General features: G+C 38.5%; 1 protein-coding gene across 1 annotated transcript in view; it reads right to left on the bottom strand.

Annotated features, from left to right (window-relative positions):
• PRIM2 (DNA primase subunit 2) overlaps positions 1–21,487 on the bottom strand; it is a 270,527-nt gene that overhangs the window by 26,510 nt on the left and 222,530 nt on the right. Inside the window, exon 11 of the mRNA XM_040983590.1 lies at positions 740–866. Coding sequence (XP_040839524.1) covers positions 740–866 — 127 coding nt within the window. The remainder of the gene's footprint in view (positions 1–739; positions 867–21,487) is intronic.

Here is a 21,487-nt window from a genome sequence, read left to right as displayed (position 1 = left end):
TTTCCAATAAAAATAAATAAATCTTTAAAAAAAAGATTCTGAAACAGAAAGTTTTGACACATATTGTAGTAAGCTTTGGTAACCTGAAATATTTACTAATATGGACTATTGTGTCATTCATGACAAATCTGGCAAATGTGGAACTTTTCAAGGGTTGCTTAGAGAATTGTTTCAGAAAAAAGCTGCCAAATGCAGAGGTCCACAAGAAAGCACTTTGACATAGATGGTTTTCTTAATGAACAGATCAAGCAAACTAATTAATGTGATGTTTAGCATCACAGCTTGTTAGATTGTTCCCTTAACTTTGATTAGTTAATCAGATTATTGTAATAATAATAAAACACACTCTTCATCCATCTTTGAAAATTATTGAATCTACTATTGCAAAATTGACTCTTCAAAGTTAAAAAGGTTTTCACAAACATTACCAGTTTTCTAAGATACTTGTAGAGCACAAGAAAGACGAAAAACAGCAGGGGCACGGGGACAGTGAGGACAAAGAGCCCAGCCCAGCACAAAGTGAAGGACAGCTGAATGGAGTTTCTCTGAACTGACCTAGTTTAGTAATAAGACAAATCACTGTAAGAGTAATGGAGCTCTCACTTGACGCTGAGGACTGACAGAACCTACAAACTAGGTCCTGCCAGCAAATGCAAAAGCCATTAGACTGTTTTAAAGTGTTTCCCAGGGAGCTCTGCTGTTTCTGTTGCTCAGTGATACATCCAGTGGAAGCACTTACCATGATAATCCCCCTGGCCTGGTGGATTGGTTAGGATAATCTTCATACAACTGAAAGGCGTATAATCTGTCCTCTTGCCTTCCTTTCCAAAGCTATGGCGGATGTTGTAAGAATAACCTTTATCAAACTGGGAGAAAAATAAGACAAACAACACTGTATTAGGGACATCAGCAATGGCAGCTAGAATCAGAATGAAAAGTGACATCGTTTTGATCAAAGTCCAAGTTTACGGACAGTCAAGCATTCGTGTCATATACATCATTTGGGGTCTTCATGATAGTTCATTTTAAAAAGGTACAAACTCAGAAGACAGCTAATGTTACTCGCATGCTGTAAAATGTGGGTAACCTTTTCCTAAGAAGAACAAGGTTTTTACTTGATTTCAGAGATTATACAGAAGGTAAATTAGTTTAAAGTTGTTCCTATTCTCTTTCCTCTCATTTTCTTTAAATTCTTATATCTCATTCACTCCGCATTTCTACCACACAAAGAAGTATTCAGCAAAAGCTTGATGGAAAAGTATACTATTACAACAGCTTCCAAATTAGAATCCCTGTCTCAATGGCTATAAAACAAGCTAGGGGACAGAAGGACTTTAAAATGGGCAATAGGAGAGAGAGAGAAAACTAACATTCATTGAAATATGGCAAGCACTTTGTGCGGTACTTTAAAAAATGTAGTTCCACTTAATCGTTTAAATTGTCAGATGTCCCTATGATGTCTCAGACGAAAATACTGAAGTTCAAAAAATGAAGCAATGGTACATGATATAGCTATTAAATAAACGGCACAGTTGAAAATCAAGTACTGCTGAGTCTGATTCCTAAGCCTGTTATTTCCAAAGTACCCTACTTTCTCAATAATAAGATATTTTAAAATCACAGTTTCCAATGAAACCATTTTAGGATGTAATTTCTTTCTTTCATATCCTATTTTCAATGACACTTGATCTTGGAGCCCTAAGTCAAAAAGTAATTTCTTCTTAACTTTAATTGCATTTACCTATCTCTCTCTGGAAGCTTTACTTTCACTACGCATTTGATTTTTATGGTACTACGCTGTACTTCTCTTATGACACATTATCGTTCTATTTTCTAGCCAGATAAGGGATTAACTCGCCCTGAATCATGAAGCTCCTTGAGGTAACATCATTCTATTGGCTTTTCCCACAAAACTCAGGACCAGAGAATTAGAATTTTAAAAAATGAACTCACTGAATTCAGAGTAACTCTTTGGCCTAGTATAGCATTTGAAAGGATACCATCCCATTCTTTTTTTTTTTTTTTCATTAAACATTTTATAGCATCTAACTGTTGGTTTTCTAATTACACTATTCGGTGACACCCATTTGGGAAAATAACCAATAATTCCATTACTCAACTGAAGTTTTGACAAAATGTTTGACAAGAGGAAATAAATACTCAATCCTGGTGGAATCTCAGAGAAAAACAAAAATTTTCTGGAAAAGAGGAGGGAGGTAAAGTAAGCATCCCATATCCGTTTTGGGGGAAAAGTCATAATTCTAAAAGCAAAAGTCTAAAAAGAATATTAGACTGTGGTAAACCACAGATACAGATCAGTTCATTTTTATCTTTCACTCTGAAAAATACATGCTGTTTAAGACAAAACTGCTAGGTTTATACGAGAGTACGACTTGGATTACTCCCTACTCTCAGAGATCTCTCAAAGCTCTCAAAAACAAAAGCATCAAAAGCCATGAACAGTCTATAGAGCATATCACGTGTTCCTACGTGGCACTTTGAGCAGTATCTGATAAGTAGTGAGAAGCCAGAGAGCCCAAGTAACAAATCATATTTTTTAAAATTATTAATTACGTTGGATTATTATGTGACACAGTTTGATAGGCTCTGGGATTCCCCCAACCTCTCCCCACGCCTTCCCCCATGGTGGATTCTTCCACTTTGCTGCAGTATTACAGTTCAAATTAAGTCAAGATTGTTTCTTTGCATACCTATATCAAGCATAGAGTCCAAGAACAAAATCTTCGCCTAAATCTGACAACTAGAACGAACTACCTAAAAGACATACTTTCTATTTCCGTGACTCTTTAAAGTTAACTTATCAATGAATACTCTAAAAAGCTTACAGAAAAATTATTAGGTAAATTTACATGTGAAATACTAAGAACTATAATGTACACAGGAAAGAAAATGAAACATTACTTTCAAGGATGGCACTGTGACACAGTGGGTAAAGCCACCATGTATAGTGCCAGTATTCCATGTGAGCATCTGTTTTGAGTCCCTGCTGCTCTACCTCCAATGTAGCTTCCTGCTAAGACTCTCTGGAAAAGAAGCACAAGATACTCAAGCGTTTAGGCCCTTGCATACACATAGGAGATCTGGAAGAAGTTCCTGGCTCCTGGCTGCAAGAATAACCATTGTGGTCATTTCAGCAGTGAACCAGTGAATGGAGGGTCAGTCTCTCTCTTTCTCTCCCCTCCCTCCCTTCTTCCCTTTTTCCTTCCCTCCCTCATTCGCTCTCTCTCCCTTTCCCCTCCCTCTCTGCCTTTCAAGCAAATAAATCAATCTTTAAGACATATTACTTCACTTTAGAATTATTGATATTGATATTATTGAATTGAAACTTACAGGGAATGCCAAGGGAAGCCTGAGGGCATTCTGGAAAAAAGCTAAGCCCCCTTCCCTACTCTAGGTGACCCCAATATACCCTTAAATGGCAAGCTGCCCTTTGCCCAAATTCTCTAGGCTTATACAAAGAGCAAAACACAGCAGGGTCATTGCAGATCCTTCTCTGCAGGCAGACAGCAAGGAGACAATGCTCAGCTGAGACACTTACAAAGCATCTGACTTCAATTTCTCAACTTTCTTACTGCATGTCCTACCCTTGCAGCAGCTTTGCAGTCATTCTATACCCACTAACTCCCATCCTGCTCCTTAGCTATAATTTTCCACTTGTTCATGTGAATTGAGTCTAGTTCAGATTTACTCTTATTCCACTGTATTATTTCCTGAATAATATCTGTTTTCACTGTTTTAGCTATCATCCACTTCTGATTTTTCTTTCAGTGTTAAGTACTTTGACTTGGATTTGGATCGGATCAACCAAAGGACCCTCAGACAACCAACCTCTCTTCACAGACTCTTCTGGCCAGTCTGCTTGCTCCCATGGGCATCTAGTGAGACCAGCTACACACAACAATACCTGGTAGAGCTTCTGTTGAAGTACCAGGAGGACAGAGTTAAGATTCCAAGTACACGTTCCTCAAATTCAGTGGAGTTATGGTACAATAAAGCCCACTCAGTTTCCAAAAGCTAAGATATGGAATCAACTCAGATTGCATACTATGGACTACTATGGAATATTACTTATACTACTCATAAAAAAGAATTAAACCTTCTCTCTTGCAATTAAATGGATCCAATTGGAAATCATTATGCTTAGTGAAATAAGCCAGTCCCAAGAAAGATAAGTTTTTCCCTGATCTATGGCAACTAATGCACAGATTATAAAAAGAGATAATTTACATGAATGAGATTGACATCAGAGGACCTTGTTTTTAAAGCTTTTGTCTATATTCCCGAGGAATAGGGTTTTTTTCCTGCTTGCTATGTGCTGATATCTTTACCTAACAGTTTTAAGCCTGTGATTGTGAAGTGAAAGGGAAATATGACATCGGAAGTAATAAGGAAGGAGGAGGGTGGATGGGAAATGTGGGCAGGAAAAAGGGTAGGGTGAAAAGTAACACCATGCTCCTAAATCTGTATCATGAAAGATGAAATATGCTCACTTCATAAAAACAAAACAAAATTATCCTAAGTTTAAACTGTATTTAGTTCACCTATTTATTGAATATTCGTCCTTACACCACAGGATACTGCAGCCCATCAGTGATGACAGGGCTGACTGCTCAGAGGCGCCACCCAGCATCATCCGAGAACCTCAGCCCACATGTTGCTAGGCCAGAAAAAGATCAGAGTTCAAAGTGCATCTTCTACTGCATGCTTGTTGCTTTCATATCGCTGTAAAGTCAAATCACAGACCCTGATGAGATGGATACCATCCGCATGCTGTCTGAGGCTGGGTTACAGGAAAAGCGTACCTTACAGGCCTGAAGTCTTTCCAGCTCTGTTTCAAGTGGGGGATCTACTGACTTTTGGGCTGGAGAAAGTCCTTCCTGGTTCTTTCAGAAGCTTTCCTGTTTTATTTAACCCTGCTCTTTCCAAGAGAACTTGTCAAGAAGCCAAGTGAATCCTGATCCAAGCATTCCTTTGTATCTTTCTCTCCCAGAATGTCCCCCATCATCTTTCCCCTACCCTCTGCTCTTCATAATCATTAAGATTCTCTGGACTGTCATTTTGTGTAGTCTGTACCCATTACCAAGCAAAGCCAAAAGAAAAAATGTTAGTATTATTATTAAGATTTAAATCTTTGTCTTGGTAAAATCTACACTGCATCACCAAGGATTCTCCTTAACCCAGAAAACAAGGGGAGGGTGTAATGAACAATTCATAATTGTTGTAAGAGCATACGCCACATTCTCCAAGATTCCCCAATTTATATCAACTTACACATTTATATGGTTGGACCTAAAGGTGCTTCTTCTTTTGAAAATGACCAATATACCACCATTTCTGAAAATCGTCAACAGTGTAAAGACTATACAAATCCCATCAAGCACTGACGGAAGAGAAAAATTACTAGCTGCCATTCCTTGGATCTTCCCACCAATACTGATTAATCTTGTACTAAAATCATCAACATCAAAGGAATGAAACTAGAGCTGTTACAATCCCCTAGATACAACATAAAATGGTCATTTGGCAACAGACATTGCTTCTCTCTGTTTTTAAAATAGATATTTCTCTTCCCACAGCCTGTTTCAGCAGTGCTGACTTTAGGGAGTCACCCACAGACCAAATCATTGCTGAAATTCTTCTACTCAAAGCTACTCCCAACAGCCTTAGAGGTTCTCTAGTCTTGCCAACATCCCAGTTGCTCCCTGTGTTCCTGGTAACTTTCGTTCACCATAAATTAGTAATCTTTATGTCCCTTGCTTTAGGTACACCTCCTCTTCTCTTCTCCCAACTTCTCAGACAGATGGCTTCACTTACAGAACCTTTGAAAACTTTGAGCCAAACTCATGACTACTTCCCACAATCGCACAGACTCTGGTACTGTGTTCCTTTTTACCTGGACAAAGCTGGCATTTCCAAGACGCTTCTCGACCCCGCCATCATTTTAAACCAGATATCCTCCCTCTCCCACTTCCAAAACCAAAAAGCCAGAAAACCCAGGACATACTCCAATCAAACCTCATAATGGTCACGTCTGCTTCCATTCTAATTTCATCACCAGTCCCTTTCTGGGCATGCAGATTTGTTATTACAATGACCTTGCCAACATAAATTCAACATAAGACCTCCAGGCCATTGCAGGTTTCACAGACATCCTTTAAATGAATGTAAAAATGCCCCCATTACCCCTTCCAGCCTTATTTCTCAGATGCAACCTGGCCACACATAAACAAATCCCCTTCCTAGCCTTGAAACTGTCATTCTCTGGTCACGCTTAGCCATCAGATAATTACTTTGTACTGCTAGATAACTCCCAAAGATTTTGTCTGTGGAGCCTAAGCCTATTAGATGTAAGCAGCCAACTGGAGTGCTTCCTGCAACATCACTAATCTTACAAATCCTTTCACCACACCAGAGTTCTCACATTTTTCTTCTCTTAAAAACCTATCTTTAAGGGCCCAGTGACGTGGCCTAGCGGCTAAAGTCCTCGCCTTGAACGCCCTGGGATCCCATATGGGTGCCGGTTCTAATCCCAGCAATTCCACTTCCCATCCAGCTCCCTGCTTGTGGCCTGGGAAAGCAGTCGAGGACAGAGACATGGAGGAAGTTCCTGGATCCTGGCTTCGGATCGGCATAGCATCGGCCATTGCGCTCACTTGGGGAGTGAATCATCAGATGGAAGATCTTCCTCTCTGTCTCTCCTCCTCTCTGTATATCTGACTTTCCAATAAATAATTAAATCTTTAAAAAAAAAAAAACTATGTTTAAAACAAATGACTACTTCCGTTTGTCTCGCTCTCACAATCATAACAGAAGAGGTGTTGGAGCATCACAGGCTCCTTTGTAGGTAATCTGTTCCTAGGAAACAGGAAATAATTTGGGGAAAGCAGAATGGCCTTGGTTTCATCCACAGCATCATTATTTTTTTTTCTTATTACTTTCTTTTTTCTTTAATCAAAAGGCAGATCTATAGAGAGAAGGAGAAACAGAGAGGTTGGTCTTCTATCCCCTGTCCCATGCCCCCAGTGGCTGCAGTAGATACACTGCAACATATCTTCACTTCTAGAGGCGCTAATGCTCTGTATCAGCAAAAAGTAGAATAACATTTAGAGATGTTCATTAATAATGGCTGGAACGTCTCTAGACATTTATTGTTTAACAAGTTGACTTTTCCTTGGAGAATTACTGCTGGTAAGATACGTAAGTTGGGTATCTCTGTTTTATAAATCAGGAAAACAAGGTTGGCAGAGATCAAGTGGATAGTTATTTTAATTACCTAATGGGAAAGCTGGAATTAAAGCCATAGTCTTCCTCTTCCTACAAAACACTACAAAATTTTAAGTGAAGAAGAAACAGAACTGTCAGTTTACTATGGCAAACATTCAACCACAGACTGCTCCCCCACCATAACTCCACTGCTTCAGTGTTATCTGAAAATCACACCAAATCACAGCTAAACACTGCTATCTATTCACTACAGAAACAGTAACTTTAAGAAATTACTCATATATCATGTATTCAGTTTCTAATTTCCAGTATTATAGAATCATAAAACGCAGCCAACAGGAAGATTATATGTCTGAAATAAAAAGGCACTGAATAAAGTCTTTGTACACTTTCAGATTGTCAGCTTGCTTCAATTCTTCCATAATTTTCTAGTTGGAGACACAAAGAACTGCAGTACAAAATAAAAGAAATGAGAAAAATGGAGAGAAAAGGATGCAGAACAAATTAACATCTATTAAAAAATGGAAGCCTGGTATGAGGCTTTCACAAAGTTGGTTTCTTGACCAGTCAGAATTAGAATTTTGGAAATGGAATGTGCTTCACACATCATGTAGTGCATTCACCGTTACCCAGAGAAAACAAAGGTTGGTCTAACCTGAACCTACAGGCTGAGTTAGGAAATGTAGCCCCCGAGAAGCCTCAAACAGGTACCCCCCTTTTCACTTATGTGAGCTGTGGATGCTGCACCAGGTCTAGCACAGTGAAACTGCCTGATAAATGCCTAAGGTGCTATTTTTTAAAAAAAAGATTTATCTATTTTTCCTGGAAAGGCAGATATACAGAGAGGAGAGACAGAAAGGAAGATCTTACGTCCACTGACTCACTCCCCAAGTGGCCACAACCACTGCAGCTGAGCTGACCCACAGCCAGGAGCCAGGAGCCAGGAGCCAGGAGCCTCTTCCGGGTCTCCTACAGGTGCAGGGTCCCAAGGCTTTGGCCCATCCTCAACTGCTTTCCCAGGCCACAAGCAGGGAGCTGGATAGGAAGTGGGGCCACCGGGATTAGAACCGGCACCCATATGGAATCCCAGCATTTCCATGGCAATGACTTTAGCCACTAGGTCACTGTGCCTGGCCCAGAGCTGACTATGAAGAATTCTTTTTGAGCTGTATATTCATAGTGTCTTACCTACCAGGAGACTGAAACTAATCTTATGATTTAGTTCTCTGTTAAGATCCAGCAACAAAAAGGATTTAGCAAATTCCTATCACTAATTACTATGACTTAGCATACCATTTAAATACAGGCCCTCAATAATTCAACTGAGAGCAAATGGTTTAGGGGAGCTGTAAGGTATTTTAATTGGCTATCTGTTCAGACTTGTAATGCTTGATACCATCAAAATGATAGATTAATGGAATTTGCAGCATCTCATTTGCACTAGTTTAGAAAAGGCTACTTTATTCACTGATATGAATACTACTGACATAATAATGAAAACTTATTAAAATTCCACATACTGTTCGAATGGATTCATCTTCAATGTTTTCATTGAAATAAAAACAATGACTAAATCATGGACTTAAAAGTACAAAGGCTAGGGCCCGGCACGGTGGCGCAAGTGGTTAAGGTCTTCGCCTTGCACGCCCAGGATCCCATATGGGCGCCGGTTCTATCCTGGCAGCCCCGCTTCCCTTTCAGCTCCCTGCCTGTGGCCCGGGAAAGCAGTCGAGGACGGCCCAAAGCTTTGGGACCCTGCACCCGCGTGGGAGACCCGGAAGAGGCTCCTGGCTTCAGATCAGCATAGCATTGGCCGTTGCGCTCACTTGGGGAGTGAATCATCGGACGGAAGATCTTCCTCTCTGTCTCTCCTTCTCCTCTCTGTATATCCGCCTTTCCAATGAAAAAAATAATAAAAATAAATCTTTAAAAAAAAAAAGCACAAAGGCTAAATTTAGTAACTTCTAAGAGGTGAACAATTTAGTTTCTATGTTGCAAGTGGGGGGTGGTGGGGGCAGTGTGGAGTAACATAAAACAAAGATCACCAGATAGCCACAGGGGCAGGCTGACCCAGGTGGAATGAGCTGGTTCAGTTTGGATAAACTGTGTCTTTTCATTCCCTGGGAGCAGGGGAGGCCACGTGAGAACAGCCACTGGCTTTGCCAGCACAGGAGACATAACAGGCAGCGGGCAGAGTTTGCCATCTCCAAGGCGGATGCTCCTACTTCATGCCACAGCAGTTCTCATTTTAAAAGCCACTTCCAAGAATGTAAATTCATTAAATTTATCCTAGATTAATTTTACCTTATTTTTTTTTATTTTCCCAAATATATTTTTGATCCATTTATTTTCTTTTCTCTCCAACATAGTTTGCTTTTCTGACTTGGCCATCTTAACCCACAATACTTCTAAAATTAGTTTTCTTTCTAGAGAGTGTCTTCAAGATCATGGAAAAGATGTCTCAAGATACTAGTGATGTGATTCAGGACATGCTAATCCAAAATATGGCACCTTGACATTTGAGGAAACAGTAGAGGCGGAAAGATTGCTCTGGAAATTCCCTTGCTCCTCAGCCCCTAAGCAAGTCTTAAGATCTAGAAGTAATGCTCTGACCTCCCTGGGTGAGATCTTCATTCTAGAGTGCTCATCCCATACCCGGAGGAAAGGAAAGTCCTTATCACTCAAGACACAGAGACACAAAGAAACTGCTCAGATGTGGTAAGTCCACCCTCCCACTGCCTTATCACCATCACATTAATCCCTCATTCAATCATACTTCCCAGCATCACTTCTTCCTCAGACCTAAGCATTGAAAATAGTATTGTCCCTGCTTCCTTGGGCTTTTCATTCCTTGTGGAGGTTCTCACATCACATAAAGCTTATATAATACATTCATTTGTACGATCTTCAATTGTTAATCTGTCACTTGTCATAGTGCTTGAGCTATGAGCCTCAGTTGAGAGAGAAAAAGACCTTTTTCCTTCTATACTACTCACAACTTAGTAAAGCATGATCACAATCACGTTGAGATTTTAGCAACCGAAAATGCCAAATAAATCCTGTTCCAACATGATCAGTACCTACTATTATTTTTATATAGAAGTTTAAATATTACGATGTGTTAATAGATTTCAATGACAGGTTTCCTGGTGACTAAATGTTCAGGATTATTTCATTAGAGCAGATCCTTGAAAAAATTCATGCATTGGGAACTGGTGCAGTGGTATAGCAAGCTAATTCTCTACAAGCAGCACAGGTGCCATATGGCACCTGTTCTACTCCTGGCTGCTCCACTTCTACTCAAGCTCCCTGTGTATGGCCTACAAGAGCAGCAGAGGATGGCCTAAGGCCTTGGGCCTATGCATTCACATGAATAAGCTCCAGGCTGACTGGTCGTTGAGGGCATTTGTGGAGTGATCCAGCAGATGGAAAATCTCTTTTACCACCACTTTTTCCTCTAACTCTTCCAAGTAAAATAAATAAATAAGCCTTTAAAACAAAGTTCACTGATAGACAGAATTAAAACATAACTTTATTTTGCTGCCAAAAAATTACAAATCGTAGATACAAGAGATTTTCAAAAAAGATTTCATGGAAAATGTGTATTATGGAAAACTTATGCATAGATTTCAAAATATTTTTTAACCAAATAAATATCTTTCACTTCTATTTTCTACATTTTGAAAACTTGTGTGTTTCAGTTTATTACACATAAAAATATAACTCTTTGTCCAGATTTGAAATTCTGTACTCCTGCTATATTTCATGTAAGTATTGTCACTCCAGTTTTCATTTTAACTCACTTGTTGATATATATATATATATTTCTCATTCCCTGCCACCTTCATTTTCAATCTTTGAATGCCACTATCTTAATAATACATGAGTAGTTGGTTACCTATGACCACCCTCTAGTGGTTAGTCAAAGATATTTACACATTTTTTTTTTGGTCCTTGTCCAAAATCAAATCAGACTTCGCAAAATTACAAATTGCACATTTTTGCTTCTATTATAAGTACAAAAGGAACTTCAAAATAACTTTAGAATTGAAATACTAAAAATATTAAATAATTTCTCCAAAGTTACAGAAATGTAGTGAGATATTTCATATGTTAGGTTACATGTTATCTTCCAGTCTAAACTTATTTATGTATCAGATAATCAAAAGATAAAATTAAGTAAGATTTAACAGAGTGGTGGACTTGTGACTGTATTGTATTAATATAGGGGAAAACAGCCAGGGGAATGGAGTAAGGGCAGGGGAGGAAAGGGAGATCCCCTGAGCCTATGGAACTGTATCCTGAAAAACAAACAAACAAAAAAGATTCCTTGGGGAAAAAAGCCCACAAAAAATGAAAGAAGGATACCTTAGGCTTAACAACAAATGGGAGAAGACATTTTAATGGGGAGAAGCCAGGATGTTCCCAAACAATTTCTGTTGGGGAAAGCAGATGAATGTGCATCTGTAATCCTGTGGAAGCCAAGTATTTATATTCCTTTAAGAGTTTAGGAGTCAAAAGTTGAATTTTCATATGAATTTGGTGAGACTAAATTCCATAATGCAGTCTCTAAAGAAAAGCAAAAGAAAAATGCACAAAATAACTCGAGAATTAGAAAAAGAGGAGCAAATGTCTGGTCTACTGTTAAGGTGGCAGCTGGGACACCTGTGCCCCATGCCAGGATTCCTGGGTTGGACACACACTCTGGCTTTCGATTCTAGCTTGCTGTTAATGTAGAACCTGGAAGGCAGCAATGATGCCTCAAGTGACTGAGTCCCTGCCCTCCACATAGAAGATCTGTATAGAGTTTCTAGCTCCTGACTTTGGCCCAAGATCCAGCCCAGGATGTTTTGGGAATTTGGGGAGTGGGACAGGAGATGTCAAACAAGTGAGTGAATGAATGAGGGAAACTCAAGATATATTAGCAAGTGATCAAGGTTCATATCTCTAGTGCTGTGGGATGCGCTGATACATGATGTGAAAGAAAAAATACATCATTGATGTGGTATTATCTAGCATGCATGATCTCGACTTAATAATGAGACAAACCCAAAGTGAGGAACAATTTACAGACACTGACAAAAACCCTAAGTAAAACAAAGAGGGCCCAGTAGCCTAGCAGCTAAAGCCCTCGCCTTGCACACACCAGGATCCCATATGGGCGCCGGTTCGTATTCCATCTGTTCCTCTTCCCATCCAGCTCCCTGCTTGTGGCCTGGGAAAGCAGTTGAGGACGGCCCAAAGCCTTGGGACCCTGCACCCGCGTGGGAGACCCGGAAGAGGCTCCTGGCTCCTGGCTCTGCATCGGCTTAGTTTCAGCCATTGCAGCCACTTGAGGAGTGAATCAGTGGACGGAAGATCTTCCTTTCTGTCTCTCCTCCTCTGTGTATATCTGACTTTCCAATTAAAAAAAAAAATTCCTAAAAAAAAAAAAAAAGACAAACAAACAAAAACAAACCAGGAACTATCACAGATAGGAAGAAATAAAGGAAACAATTAAATGCAGTGTGGAAATCTAGATTGGATCTTCAGAAGAGCAGAACAACAGTAATGAAAAAACAAGTGACACATGAGAAAATCTTCAATTAACAGTATCTTACCTATGTTAATTTTTTGCTATGATTCCTGTATAAGTTGCTAATATTAGGTAAAGTTGAGGGAAAATTCTAAGGTACAATACTGTTTTGCCATTTTTTTATACAAACTATGGGCTGGCTGATCTTATTCTGATCTCAAAAAAACCCACAAAGTTGAGGATTATCTTATTTTGATAGTCTGGGAAACTGAGAGCTAGAATGAGTGAATAAAATGTTGAAATGCACATGGTAAGATTTAGCGATAGGAACTGAAGCCTTGCTACGGTGTATTCAAAGCTGCTTGTCTTTCTACTTTGTTATGAGAAACATGCATATGCATTTACCTATCCAAGGAACACAGATTGTCTTTTCTGAAACTACCATACAACTTAGAAGTTGCAGCAACAAAGGCCTGCAGTACGATCTAGTGGATAATGCCAAAACCTGGAAGGCCAGCATTCAGGTATGAGAGCTCATTCATTTCCCAGCTACTCCACTTTCCAATCCAGCTTCCTGCACTGGTCTGAGAAAGGCTTAAGATGGCCCCAAATGTTGGGTCGCCTACTACTCCTGTGGAAGACTTAAATAAAGCTCCTGGTTCCTGGCTTTGGTCTGGCCCAGCATTGGCTATTGTGGCCACCTAGGGAGTGAATCAGAGAATAGAGGCTATCTCTCTCAACTTGTCTCCCTAACAATGACTTTCAAATAAATAAATCATTTTAAAAAATAGAGGGCCCAGTGCAGCAGCCTAGTGGCTAAAGTCCTCATCTTCTATGCCTAGGATTCCATATGGGCGCTGGTTCCTGTTCTGGCTGCCCTGCTTCCCTTCCAGCTCCCTACTTCTACCCTGGGAAAGCAGCTGAGGACAGTCCAAAGCCTTGGGGACCCTGCACCTGCATGGGAGACCTGGAAGAAGCTCTTGGCGCCTGGCTGTGGGTCGGCTCAGCTACGGTCATTGTGACTACTTCAGGAGTGAATCAGTGGACAGAAGATGTTGCTCCCTGTCTCTCTCCTTCTCTCTATCTGACTTTCCATTAAAAATAAGTCTTAAAAAAAAAAAGGAGCAGCAGCAATACTAAAAAACAAAAGGGGCAATTTTCAGTTCGCTTTAGAAAGTACAACGAAACACCTGATATCACTTATTCATAACATGAAAATATTATTACTACAATGGCACAGCATATCAAACTCCTGAGACAGTAAAATATCTGATAGAAAAGAAATACTTTTCCTTTTACTGATGTGACTTATAGACACCATTGAATGACAAGTTACTTCATTTTGTAAATTATGACAAAGAAGCAGAATTAGTGCTTCAAAGCAAAGTGGTTGTTTTCTTATAACCAAATCTAACAGAATGAAATTACTGACAGATTGTGTTCTTGGTGGTGCAGAAAGATGGCTCTACCCCAGGTAAATTTCACTGTCTGGCTTCAGGTTATTTCTGTTTCTCAAATTCAATGAGGTTTCTCATTATGACACTGAATTAATATTCCTACATAATGCTTTAAAATGAACCAACACTAGGTGTGTGCCAGTAAAATGGACTGGACAAACCAGGTAGAGCACCATTTTTTCAATTCCAACAACTAATTTTTAAAAGCACACATTTTTATGGTTAAGAAGCTTGTTTAAACAGCCTATTCAATATCACATAGGAAGTTAAAATTACAATATTAATGATGAAGTGGTTAAACGTGAGCAGAGCCAATAGCGTTGGTAACAGAAAGCTTCCTGCTAAATAACTAAGTCTGAGAATTCACACTTCTACGTGAATCAGCATTTTGACCAATGCAGCAGTTTGATCAGAAACAGAAACACCCCTCGCAAATTGCATTAAACTGTGAATATCAAAGCTATCCACATTTTATACATTAACTCTCATCCCTTAAGAAGGAATTTCCAAACCACTCAGTAAGTACTATCTCATTTACTTTCACAATAGCACTGAACTATGCAGGAGTTTGGAGTATTTATGCATGGCGATGAATATCTGTATAACAGAGGTCTTCAGTGGAAAATGTGAAACTCCAATCTGGGCTTGCTGACTTCCCAGCTGGAGCTCATTCACTGAATCATAACACGTTCTCAGATGCTCAAAACAGTGTATCAGAAAGAACAAACACATCACAGTTGCATTCAGCAGTCTACCAAGCTACATTCCCATGTCTGGGTTCGTTTTTAAATTTAATAGATAAAAATCACTCTGTGGTAGTACAGAAATTTCTGCTTTCTTTATTGGCTCTATTACCTTTATCGCTGCAGAGAGAGAGAGGGGAGAGGGATGAATGGGATGGAGGGAGAGAAGCTGAAAAGGAGGAAGAGAACGGAGAGTGAGATACTTGTGCAAGGTCACACAAGAATTGTCTTTCCAACCCTGATTTCTCACTAAAATGCAGGAAAATCTAAATGCACCGTTTATCCACCAAGAACTGGATTTTGGATGCAGTATATTTGAAAAGCTCCTTTAGCATCCAAGGGGACATACAACGTAGGTACTTGGACACGCTCAGAAGTCTAGAGTAAGGAAAGAAGTTTGGCTGCAGACTCCACGAGAGTGAGGAGGATTTAGTCTAGTTTATTATATTCTATGGCTGCATACAACAATCCCTGGCATGTACCAACAGCTAAACAAATGAGACAGAACCACATAAAAATTATAAAACATTTTATGACTTTATAAATCTTTAAGTAGATTGAAGTATTATATAGTACAGCAATGTCATAACAATTCTGCCTAATACTAATTGGCAAATCATAATTTTTCATTTCAAAATCTGTCCCCCTGTGCCTCAGGTAGAGAAAGTACTGTCTGAGCCTGGCACGGTGGCTTAGAACATTAATCATCTACCTGTAGTGCCAGCATCACGTAACTCCCAGCTGCTCCACTTCCAATCCTGCTCCCCGATAATGTCCTGGAAAAGGAGAGGATGGCCCATGGCCTTGGACCCCAGAATCCACATAGAAGCCCTAGGAGAAACTCCTGTTTCCTAAGCTTTGGACAAGCACAGCTCCAGATGTTGCGACCATCTAGGGAATGAATCAGTGTACAGAAAGGCGGAGAGAGAGAGAGAGAGAGAGAGAGAGAGAGAGAGAAGGAAAGGGAGGGAGAACTGTCTAGAGAAAGTAGAGCACAGTGAGAGAAGAGTTTAAGGTTGGCCCCCGCTCCCTGACAGACTACCAGGATCTCAGTCTCCCTGGGTGTGTGTTAGAAACACTGAGTACGCATTTATTGTTGGTGGCCGTGATAACAGCAGAGTTATTTTCTGTAGAAGCAATATCTATAAATTAGGACACTTATTTATAAATTATATAAAGTGATTTTAAACACATGTACAACATTGTTCTCAGTGCAGCTATCACCTTACAACTAAACAACGAAGTATTAGGAGGATCATTTCTCCAAAACCACAGCAGAGAAGTACATAAATCAAACAATCCACGTCCATTTCAGGGCTCAATTCATTCAATTCATTATCTTTATTTTTAGTGTTATAATTCTATAGGCACTGGGATTTCCATTATCCCCTCCCCGCCTACTGATTTTCCCTACATTACTACAATAATATACTGCTTCATAAGCAGTTATAAACCCATCATTCTGCTATTTAAGTGGATCCTGACATCGCAGGTTTTTATCCACCATCAATGACACAGCAATATCATATATACAGCACATGTACAGGCATGCTACTGTATAATGTAATGAAACTAAGGGTTTTTTTTTCCTCCCTTAATTCTTTTCTATGAGGTATCACATTTAGAAACTGCAAAGAAAAATCAAACTATTTATAATTTTAATCTGGATACAAAATAATGTAAAAGCACTTTCTCTGAAAGACATATATATTTAAAAATAAATAATAATAATCCTCAAGCCACCGTATTGCTAGAGAAAACTTCTGTAACAATTATGTTTTGGGGCTTATGTAATAAACTGGGCATTTACTAAATGTTATGGTTTTGAATTATGAAGAAAAGTTTCTGAAATAAAAACTCTTCAATATATTTTGATATAAGCACAATCATCTAAAGCGTCAAGATGGTAACAAAAAAGAAAGCTCTGAACAGTGATGCACATCTAAGAATGGCACTCCAATCTGACAGTTTGTTGGATTACAAATTTGCTAGCCATTCCTGTACGTGGATTAATTTCCTTTTAAATTCAAAAGCTGCCTCTGATATCTTTATGCAGCACATAAATGAACAAAACCATACTGAGAAACTCAACTTAAAAGAGTTGGGTACTAATAATCCCCAAATCAAGCCGATATCCTTAATTTGTTTCTAAGGAAATAAAAGCTTATCACTTTTGAATGTTCAGTAGTAGCAGATAACAAGAGCCCTTTCCCCAAGCAGTTACACTATAGATCATTCTGCCAGTGCTGAAGAGTTTTCTCTTAATACAGGACAATTCAGCTTTCATACAGTCGGCTGCTCTGTGCTGTGCAGTGCAGGGCAGAGCTTTCCCTTGCATACTACATCCAGTCTGGACATGACCTGTGATGAAGGGACACCTCTCATCTCTTCAGTCTCTCTGCCACTGGTTCCCACTAACATGAATACTGAGGAGCATTAAAAGTTAGAAATCAAACTCTAAAGACATACACATAAAATTACATATAAATGGATAATGAATTGTTAAATCTCAATTCCTTAAAGGTTCCCAGGTTCCTTTTCTTCTACTCTCCTCTGTAAGCAAAATATTATGTCCTACCAACCTAGAAAATCAAACTACCCAACCAACAAGCACCAGCTGTTTGGCTCCTAACCTGAGGTGACACAATGTACAAAGGAAAGTCACCTTAAATTCCACTAAGGAGGACAAAAAAAAAAAAAAAAAAAAAGCGCGAGAGAGAGAAATAAAGAAAAAGAAAAAAAAAAAACCACCAAGCACTAAGCACTAAAACCCATCTCTCTCTCTCAGCTGAGACTTCATTCAATATTGAAACAAGTAATCACCAATTCCAAGGTTTTGGCTGCTACTCAGCACCATTCCATTCAACTGGGATTGAACAAAACAAAATAAAAAGGAGCTTTAATCTGTCTTTTCTTCTCTTTTTGCTATACAGTACAGGCAACATCTTGTCCATTAATTAACCTTTTTTTTTTCTGTACTGAAAGAAGACAGTAACTAAAACTCATGAGGCTTTTTGTTTTTAGGGTTTAGAATTTATAAATTCTATTTAAAAATACAAAATGAAAATATGGATGGCAGATGGTAAGAATTTAGCACATTCAGAGGCTGAGAGAGAGGCAGGACAAACGGTAACTGGAGATCCATTCCACAGACTCTACATGAGAGTCTTTCTGTATGAGAAAAGAATTCCTGTGCTGCCTGATGTCTCCAGCCCAGTAAAGGGAGAGTGTTCTGAATCGGAATCATTCAAGACTATGAACCCAGATAACACAGAATGATTTGCCAAATTTTCTGGAACCCTCAAAAACAATTTATTAGTTTCTGTGACTTTCATTTTGTTTTTTACGTATCAATCTTGATTTGCTGTTTTTGTTCTATCTAATGATAAGAAGAGTTGGGAGGTCATGACAAAAAACAAAATTCCCATTCATTACCTTATTCATATGTAATAACTTTTGTTTTTATAATATTTTTTCGAGATATGTCATTTCAAATGTTTCCACCTTAAAACTCAAAATAATGTCATCTAATGCTTACGTTTATGCCAAATCTTTTGACAGAAGTAGCAGATGTACTAAAAGGGAATGATTCTGAGGTAAAAATAAATGAGAAAATGTTTTCCATGTATTTATTTGGATTTTGATTCTTCAAAAAGGGAGCTAGAGAAGCACAGGCTATATAAATCAAACAATTTTTTTTCCAATCAAATTCTGTGTGCACAGTATGTGCACATCTTGGTGACAGAAAAAAAAATCTATGGAATGACGCTCATTTGAAGCTGACCTAAATAAAAGCATGTTTCTTGAGTTTACAGAGTTTCCTGGGGCTGGTAGTATAGGTAGCGTCTTAAGCCACCACCTGCAAAGCCAGACTCCCATGTTAGTGTCAGTTTAAGTCCTGGTTGCATGACTTGCTAACTAGTTCCCTGTTAATATGCTTGAGAAAGCAGCCAAGGATGGCCCAAGACCATTGGCACATGGCATTCACATGAAAGACCCAGATGGAGGTCCAGGCTCCTGGTTCGAGGACATTTGGGGAGTAAACCAGGAGACAGAACATATTTCTTTTTGGGTCTCTTCCTTTTTCTGTTAACTCTGACTTTAAAGCAAATTTTTAAAACATCTTTCAAAGAAAGAAGCATGAATTAATGACATTAAAAAAAAGAAAGATCACGTTGCTGAGGTTGCTCACTAAATAACCACTGAGGATACATTTTCTCATAAAATAGTGAAACCAAAATTTAAATTATACAACAACCTTGAATTTGCGGTTCAAAATTGAAGGTTCACTTTCTGGTAGTTACTTTCTAAACTTCACAGTTGTCATAAATTAAGTACTTACTCTACATTAGGCATTGCTTTACATGTAGCAGGTTTGCTTTACATGCTTACTTTGGCTTACGTCTTAACCATATTATTCAAATGACTTCAGTCCATTTTATAGATAAATGAAGTACAGAGAAATAAATTTGCATAATGAACCCTGTATAGTCAATCAGTTTGAGCCTGAGTAACCAATGCCTGCTCTGGAGATACTAGTTTCCAAACAATCACGTTAAAATCTGAAACATAAAAACTTGTATCTAGCGATATTTTCAAGGCATGATTATTAATACTATTCTCCTATACTGAAAGGGGGACACCACAATCATCTTTTCCTTTCTGGATTACACTATTTCATCTGAAACATACATTATACACAGTAGAAATAATTTCAACAAAAATGGGCCCAGTTTAGTTTTGAGATTAGATCTTCCTTGTATAAAGTAAAAAGTGAAATTGGCTTTTGCTGTAACATTACACAAAATTCTGCAAATATTGTGATGAGATGTGATAGTCTGACAGCTTAACAAGTGTCTATTGTAAATTATAAAACATGAAATAGGACAATGGTGAACTTTTTTGAAAATGTCAATGCTTTCCTTCTTTAAAAAACTTTAAAACAAAGGGAACAGATTTTATATATTCCACAGCTACAGTTCCAAAAACACAATTGCACGTCCTTCATTCCCCTGCTTTGGCCCAATTCCACCCCCTCTTTTTTACATCAGCTTTGCAAAGATATATTTTAATCTATTCTATATTCACAGGTTTAGCTGGCCACAAGTCACAACTTTCAACAAGTAAAAATTAAGAAGACTCTCGTTCCCACGGGCTAAAAACAATAATTATATCCCAAAGAGACCATTTCATTTTCAACCACTTTTTGTACTCTGTACTAGGTGTTACACAGCAGAGAAAACATGATATTTGACCCTTCTAATCATGCAATTAATTCAACTACTGAAATATGTTGAATGCTACAATGTATCCCTCCTCCCCATAAGAATTACACTTTTAGAAACAAGGCTGCCAAGAACTCTTTGTATAATTCATCTAGAACATGGTGGAGAGTTACCTTCCACCTTTTCTTCAGAATCCCAAGAAAAAGTCTTTCTTTCCAATACTAAGTACCCAAATATTTGCAACACTTGCTATCAGATTATGTTAACCTCAGAAAAACAATGCTGTTTTTTAAGAAAGCCAATAGAACATAAAGAATTGTGATAGTAACAAATACTGATAGTGACTGGGAAAGTGTGAACAAATTAATGATTTTTAAATGGAAATTAAAGGCATTTGCTAATTTGGTCATCACAAATTCAGTAGATACATAAATAAAAATCCCTTCACATTCTATAATATTGGTGGCACATCAAACCAGAGAGTTAAAACAAAGGCATGTGGCTTTTATTGTAAACTCATATAAAGCGGTGGAATTTTCTCTTAAAGGATGCTCATGGCTCTTTGACATTGGTTAACTTCCATTTCTAACATTATCCCAGACAAGTGTTCCTATTACCTTTCGTAAAGATGTCGCTATGGCTCAGCAGTTACCATAATGAGCTAACGAACTGAAAAGATGGCTTCTCACACACACACTCAATTCATTTCTATATCCACAAGAAAATAATGGGCAACAATAACCCAAGAAAAGGGTGAGAGCAAAAACAAAGACTGAAGATTGATGAATACCGTATAATCCACCTGCAGAATGTGAGTATTAATATGTATTTTCTCGGTCAATTATATCTTTACAACTTTATACTTTAATTCTAATATAAAAAATATCTGAGTAAGAAACACAGTAGGTAGAAGCTGATACTGAGGGGGAAAGGAAAGACCCTACATGTAAATGAAATTTAAGTTCAGAATTTACTACAGTTACACACTTTATTATCAAGAAAAAAAAAATCACTATTTTCTACCTAGTTCCGTAGGCACTGATTTTTAATTCCATTACTTAAAGAAAATAACTAGCTCATCATAACCCTCTGCAAATGTCACTTAGTGTTAGTATTTACAATTTCCTCCTTCCACAAAGAGGACTCATTTATTTTAACATGCACAAAGGATAGATATGCTAGTCATCATGTTTTGAAAGCAAACAATATCCACCATGCACAAAGGACCTATGTGCCTGGCACTGTGCTAGACATGTGAGAAACATTACCCTTGCTCCCCAGTGGAACCCATGCAAAACAATT

Source organism: Ochotona curzoniae, unplaced genomic scaffold, assembly GCF_017591425.1.
Source record: "Ochotona curzoniae isolate NIBS_2020 unplaced genomic scaffold, NIBS_Ocur_1.0 contig_3819, whole genome shotgun sequence".
NCBI classification, from domain to species: domain Eukaryota; kingdom Metazoa; phylum Chordata; class Mammalia; order Lagomorpha; family Ochotonidae; genus Ochotona; species Ochotona curzoniae.
This window is presented reverse-complemented; position numbering and strand designations above follow the sequence as displayed.